This window comes from Olea europaea, chromosome 9 (genome assembly GCF_002742605.1).
Source record: "Olea europaea var. sylvestris chromosome 9, O_europaea_v1, whole genome shotgun sequence".
In the NCBI taxonomy this organism is placed as follows: Eukaryota; Viridiplantae; Streptophyta; class Magnoliopsida; order Lamiales; family Oleaceae; genus Olea; species Olea europaea.
In genome coordinates, this window is record NC_036245.1 from 12,580,022 (window position 1) to 12,586,689 (window position 6,668).

Genomic DNA, 6,668 nt, shown 5'->3' on the forward strand with positions numbered 1-6,668 from the left:
ATGGAGACACCGAATGTTCTGCTCATGATGCTCCAGAATATGTTCTTGCTATACTAGATGCTCTAGAAAAGGTTCTTAGAAGATCAAATAGAATCTCCAAGGTTTTGAAAAAGTTAAAAGAATTTGATACTTGTAAGCCGTATGCCATCATACAAGCACATTTATCATAATATATCTTCATGTCATTCAACTTTTCTAACTTCGTTTTCTTCAACTCAAGAGCACAATAATTTTAGAGAAGCAAATTCTAGTCCTATTTAAAAACAAGCAAAACAGGCAGAGTTACAAGTCCTAGTCAATTGTAAAATTGCTATAAGAAAAAAGGTGGTTGGGTGTTGTTGGGTTTATAAAATCAAGTTTCGAAGTAATGGATCTATTGAGAGACACAAAGATGTATTATTGCAAAAGGTTTCACCCAAACTTTTGGAGTTGATTACAATGAGATATTTGCTCTTGTATCCAAAATGAACATATTCCATGTGCTTTTATCCCTAGCTGTCAATCAAGATTGAAAATTGTTTTAGATGGATCCAAAGGATGCATTTTTGCAAGATGATCTTGAAGAAGAAGTTTATATGAGTATACCTCTAAACCATCGTTGAAGGGCGTAGTGATCTTACATGTAAATTAAAAAAAAGCTATATTTGATCTTAAATAATCTCGTCGTGCATGGTATGGCGAACTAAGTTCTTGTCAATAATGGTGTAAAATGAGCAATGTATATTTTTCCTTGCTCATGAAAAAATGTATGATTGGTATTGTTATTGTTTTGATCTATAATGATGATATAGTTATTACTAGTGATAATCTCGCTGAAATATCAAGGCTAAAAATATTTTTCATACTCAATTTTTTTATTAGGATTTGGAAATTTTGAAGTATTTTCTTGAACTAGAGATTGCATATTCAAAGAAGGACATATTTCTCAATCAAATGACATACATGTTAGATCTATTACAAAACACTAACAAATATAGATGTCAAGCCAGCTCAAACTCCTATAGAGTGATTTAAAATTAACAGTTGATGGTGACCTATTATCTGATGTAGGTCAATTACAAAGATTGGTAGGCAGGCTGATTTACCTGACAATTACTCGACCTGATATTTCATATGCCTTCAGCCTAGTTAGATGCTTTATACATTCTCCACGAGTTACACATATGAATGTTGCAAATCAAATCTTGCACTATTTCAAGAAATCACCTAGAAGAGGTATAAAGATGCGTAAAAATGGTCATTATTTTTTACGATATATACGAAGCAGATTTGGTTGGCAATACTGTTGACAAGTGATCTATAATAGGATATTACATTTTTTTGTTTGAGGGAAGTTAGTGAAATGGAGGAGGAAAAAGTAGGATATTGTTGCATGCTATAGAGTTGAAGTTGAACATCAGGCAATGACTTCTACTACAAGTGAAATCTTTTTTGAAAAATTTGGATTTTGGCTCGTCACAACCCACACAGATATCTTGCAATAATCAATCTAATATCCATATTGCTCCATGCCACGTGTTTTATGTAACATGATTTTACCGCAAGTGTACGGTGTCAAGTTTTGTAGTATATTGATGAAATAAAAAGTGTCAAATCCACAGGGATTAATATTTGAATCCTACTAAGTACTATAATGGTTTTGGCTTTTCACTTTATTTAGACAATCAAATGTTGAATGGATGATTTTATATTAAACTAAAATATATGGATTAAAGAGTGCAAGTAAAGTGAAGCAATTTCAAAAAACTTGATCATTTGTATGAATGCCTGAGAAATGATTTCACCATATTCTCGACGATGTTTTTCAACCTCTATAGTTATTTCCATCAATTCTTTTCCGGATTTATAGGCAAGAATTCTAAATTAATTCTATCCCCTCTCTCAAGCGCCAAATAGAATTTATCTCTAAATTTTAAGCCCAATATCTCTATTCCGAATTAGACATATAGAAATTATTAAGCATCTGATTCTTGAAATGAATTAGCCTAAAAAATTCGCACTTTCTCTCGAAACCTACGAATTATAGGTTATATCATTTTTAGATCACGCCTAAATTTACCTCTCTCGAGCACCAAACTTAAAGTATTAAATCATTCAATTGTTGATTAGGCAATTGAAAGCATTAAGCAACAATAACATAAATAAATTTCAGGAAAATCAAAGGAAATAATTGTATTAGAATTAAAACATGTCTTAGGTTACGTCAAACCCTAGATTTCAAAGTTTAGTTATAATTGAATTGATTGACATGATAAAGTACACAATAAAGAACATGGAGAAGAAGTAGGGAATAAGACAAAAAATTAGTTGTGTTGCATGAATTCTTCCCCTAATTGTCATCAATTTTCTTGTAATTATTCTTGTTGATTTTTGCCTCTTCGATTTTCTCTCCTTGCAAGCCTCTTTTTGTCGTCCAAAATAAGAAGAAAGCGTTCTGTTCGTCTCTCTTGGTTTTTTAGCATGATAGATTTTCTTTCCGTAAGAGTTTGTGTCAAAAAAAGAATCTGCCCGATTTTTCTCTGAAAAATGCCCTCCCACATGCCCAGTATATTTCCTTGCGCACGCACCACCTAGTACTTCTACGTTCTGCATATGAAGTTCAACTCAGTTCGCGTGCAAGAGTTTTGACCTGCGCATGCTCGCCATTATGAAATTTTTCCATGTGTTGGACTTTGGTCCCTATAGTTCATTCTTCGCTCCTTTTGGTCCATATTTGACATCTTCTTGATCATTCATCTTCTAATACTATTTAATTGCCTTTCGCTCTTCTTCAATCATTAACATCATGTCCAAATTAACTTTTGATACTTTGCAATTTAGTCTCCAAACTTTTGATTAAGCCCATGTTAGCAAATTTTACGCTCTTCTGTCCAATTTCATTGTTTTGCCTCGACTTACACCTAAGAAATGAAATATGTATGAAGTTAAGCGTCAATTCATCCTAAATAACAAAAATTACTCTAGTTTAATGAAGAAATAAGTGTATAAAATACACTTATGAAATATCCCCAAACTTGAACAATTGTTTGTCCTCAAACAAAAGCCAAATCAAATAAAATCATTAATATCCACACAAACACAGCTAAAACACACAAAATTACTTAAAATAAATTCCGTTAGATATCTTGCCTTCATAACTCAGGACTGAAGTCATAACATCAACTCTATGAATAACTTCAAAGTTATAATGTACAAGCTAAAATTCTTACATATTCAATGTAAAACTAGGTGTGTATGTGTATAGAGAGAAGTGCAACGCTGTACAAGAATAAATTGATCAAATTCCCAACCTTAAAAGTCAACTATTTCCTTACTTCGTTCGTGGGATTCACACACCCCCAAACTTATCTTTTATTCTCTTTCCCATGGTGTAATAATCTAAGGTTAATCTTCAATACTAATCTCTTACACCACTCAAATTTGGTTAGATTTTACTGATTGCAGTTCCACATGTCAACAAATGAGGATTCTCCTTACTTTTGGCTGCTTCAACCTCTAAGAGTTAACCAAATTACTAACCTCTTGTCAAAAGGTCAAATCCTCTAAAATGAGTATTCGGGACTTAAACAAGGTATTTTTTTTTTTATCATCCCTTGTGCAGACGTACTCCCCTTAAACTTTCTATATAACCCCTATATATTGAACTTTTTGTCGATGACTCCCAAATCAAATGATTTTAGGGCATCAGACTTAATCACTCGAGTCATAAAGGCTACAAAGAGACGATTCACAATGAGATTATTAAAACTGCCCTCATTGGAATCTTTTTTTTTTTTTTTTTTTTTTTTTTTTTTTTTTTTTTTTTTTTTTTTTTTTGCAATGCTTAGTGCAATGCCCCTTATTAAACACGCATTCTAAAAAATCGACATCTAACTTAAGATTTTCACCCAATTTTCATCATATTAGTCTTAGACAGTCCACACAAAAATTGGCATATACGAAATTCACATTTATCTACAAGTTTGTCCACAATAGTATAAACATCCTAGATTTGGTTTAAGGATATACTGATGCTTAATGGTCGTTTGGTTTTAACAATCTAATTCTTTAGTCCAACCTATAAACATGAATCCACCTATTCGCGCACAACGCTACAATCAACTCACGTGCAAAATAATTTTCGTTTCACATAAATAAGCAAAATTTGACTCAAACATAACTTGTCCAAAAGTCATAAACCAATTCATATTCTCAATAATAAACATCATTCCCGACAAGGCTATCTTACTCACACAAGCATGCAGAACACGATTTTTAAAATTTTTTTTTTAAACAATGCACACAAATCACACAAAATAAAAAAAATTAGGTAAGTAGACAATTTATCATACACTCCTCCCAAACTTAAACTGAACATTGTCCCCAATGTGAAATTAAAAGAAAATGTGAAGGACTTCCTTGAATTGTTTGAAATGCCAACAACGATCTGTGCTTTGATATTGAATTTTATGGACGCTTCTTCTCGTTTTCCCCCCTAATCTTGAGATTTATCCAGCTTCTCCTTGTTAATGTTGGTTTAATTGTTCCACGACATCATGTTCCTAAAAATTCAAAATGTAGATATTAATCTCGTAGAACAAGTGTTACTTAGCTCGAACGTCAATAACCAACTTGATTATTCAAAGACATAAGGGGGACGGGGTAGGGCTGATGATTTTCTAAATTAAAATTTTGAAATAAAATAAACTATCCTATGCTTGGATTGCCTCCCAAGAAGCGCTTTTTTATAATCACTAGCTTGACTCAACTGCAACGCCTACCGTGGATCCTTAGGTGGCACATCTTTCTTGTTTTCGAACTTTACCCTTGGCTTTGTATTCTTCTTCATTGTAAAATGGCGAACGATATTATGCGATTTTGACCTCGGTATGGCCTTCAAGACCTCTTTTGGTTTGACAATATTTGGAGGTGTCAAAGGCCTATCCACATAACTCTTTTTTTTATCAGGTGGGTTAGCTTCTTGAGCTAAGATGAAACCCACCGCCTTCTTGGTTCATGAGTCATTACCATCAGTAGATGCATTCCTTGCAGAGTAACTGATTGTCATGTATTGCACTAACGGATCATAAAGCAATTTCCATTTTCCTCTGTTTCCTGCAATTACTTCAATTGATTGGATCATCTTGCAAATGTCAACTTTTCCTTTTTCTGGGCTTTCTTTTCTTGATGGATGTTGAAAATTACTTGCTCTTCATTAGCCTGTAGTGTCAATTTTCCTTCTCGCACATCAATCAATGCTCTTTCAGTAGCCAGGAAAGGTCGACTAAGAATCAATGATACTTTTTCATCCTCTTCCATACCGAATACCACAAAGTCCACCGAAAAGATGAACTTATCAACCTTATCAACACATCTTCGATAATGCCCTTGGGATATGTGATCGATTTGTCTGCCAGTTGCAAGATGAAGGTTGTGGGTTTCACTTCTTCAAGACCCAGCTTTTTGAACACTGATAGGGGCATCAAGTTTATGCTAGCCTCAAGGTCACACAGTGTTCTATCAAACGTGGTACCACCAATATTGCACGGGATATTGAAGCTGCCCAAATCTTTCAATTTGTGAGGGAGTTTCTTCTGAAGTATGACACGACACTTCCCTGTCAGCTTAATATTCTCAAACTCCTCCAACTTTCTCTTTTTTGACATCACTTCCTTTACGAACTTGGCATAGTTAGGCATTTGGGCCAAGGCTTCTGCAAAGGGAATGTTGACGTGGATTTTCTTGAAGATCTCCAGAAGCTTTACGAATTTCTCATCAAACTCTTTTTTCAAATACTTTTGTGGGAAAGGTAGTGGGGGCTTCAAGATAGGTGGGTTGTCCGAAAATAAAATTGAGTAAGGCTTATAAATCTTCTTTTTTACCTCTGCCTCAATTTTCTGCTTCTCAGTCTGTTTTTCCCTTACAAGTATGTGATCCGATATAGGCACCACAACCTCTCTAGGCTTGCGTTCTTTAACTACTTTACCATTCCTTAAGGTGATAGCATTGCAGTGTTCTCTTGGGTTGACCTCCATATCACTGGAAAAATTTCCTTTCTGTTGGAAATGTATGGCAGTTGCTATCTAACCAAACTGTACCTCCAAATTCTTCACTATGGCCCCCCAAGTTGGTCATATGAGCTCAATGTTGTCAAGTCTTGCCTTATCTTTGTTGAACCTCGATCTGGACTCTGAAATGAAGGTTCCTAAAATATCTTCTAGTGATGGCTTTCGTTCAGATGCATGATTACCCTGATAGTAGTTGTTTCCAGAGTAGTTTTCCTTTTTATTGAAGTGTTGATCGTTCACATACTGAAGTTGTTCATTCTCCCTTTTAGCTTTCTGGTATGCAGTGGATGTAGCTAGAATAGATTCTGCTTTCTTTTGCGATCCATGTGAAGTTGATGCAGCTATTTGATTAGTGAGAGATGACATTTGAGCTAGAAGGGTGGTAACGGGATCCACCTCATAAAGGCCAGTAACTTTCTTTGCACTTGAACGCTCACTCGATCATTGATAGCTATTAGTAGCTATCTCATCCAATAATGCATAAGCCTCATCTGGAGTCTTGGATGATAATGCACCCCCTGCTGCAGAATCTACCACTATCTGTATCTGACCATTCAAATCGTTGTAGAAGGTTTGTATCTGCAACCAATCCAGGTAACCATGCTGAGGACATCTTCTAAA

General features: G+C 34.6%; 1 protein-coding gene across 1 annotated transcript; it reads right to left on the reverse strand.

The window, feature by feature from the left end:
- Positions 1 to 5,118: 5,118 nt before the first annotated feature.
- On the reverse strand, positions 5,119 to 6,413 carry LOC111399971. The gene is made up of 3 exons (XM_023027452.1): positions 6,141 to 6,413; positions 5,491 to 6,035; positions 5,119 to 5,389 (listed from the first exon to the last, which is right to left on the reverse strand). Exons 1-3 carry the CDS (start codon positions 6,411 to 6,413, stop codon positions 5,119 to 5,121), a joined length of 1,089 nt encoding a protein of 362 aa, XP_022883220.1.
- Positions 6,414 to 6,668: the final 255 nt, after the last annotated feature.

Coding starts and splice junctions, on each gene's coding strand:
- LOC111399971 (XM_023027452.1), bottom strand. CDS start 6,413: ATGTCATCTCTCACTAATCAAATAGCTGCATCAACTTCACATGGATCG. Junction 6,036..6,140: donor CGAGGTTCAACAAAGATAAG/GCAAGACTTGAC, acceptor CATTTCCAACAG/AAAGGAAATTTTTCCAGTGA. Junction 5,390..5,490: donor ACCACGTTTGATAGAACACT/GTGTGACCTTGA, acceptor TGCAACTGGCAG/ACAAATCGATCACATATCCC.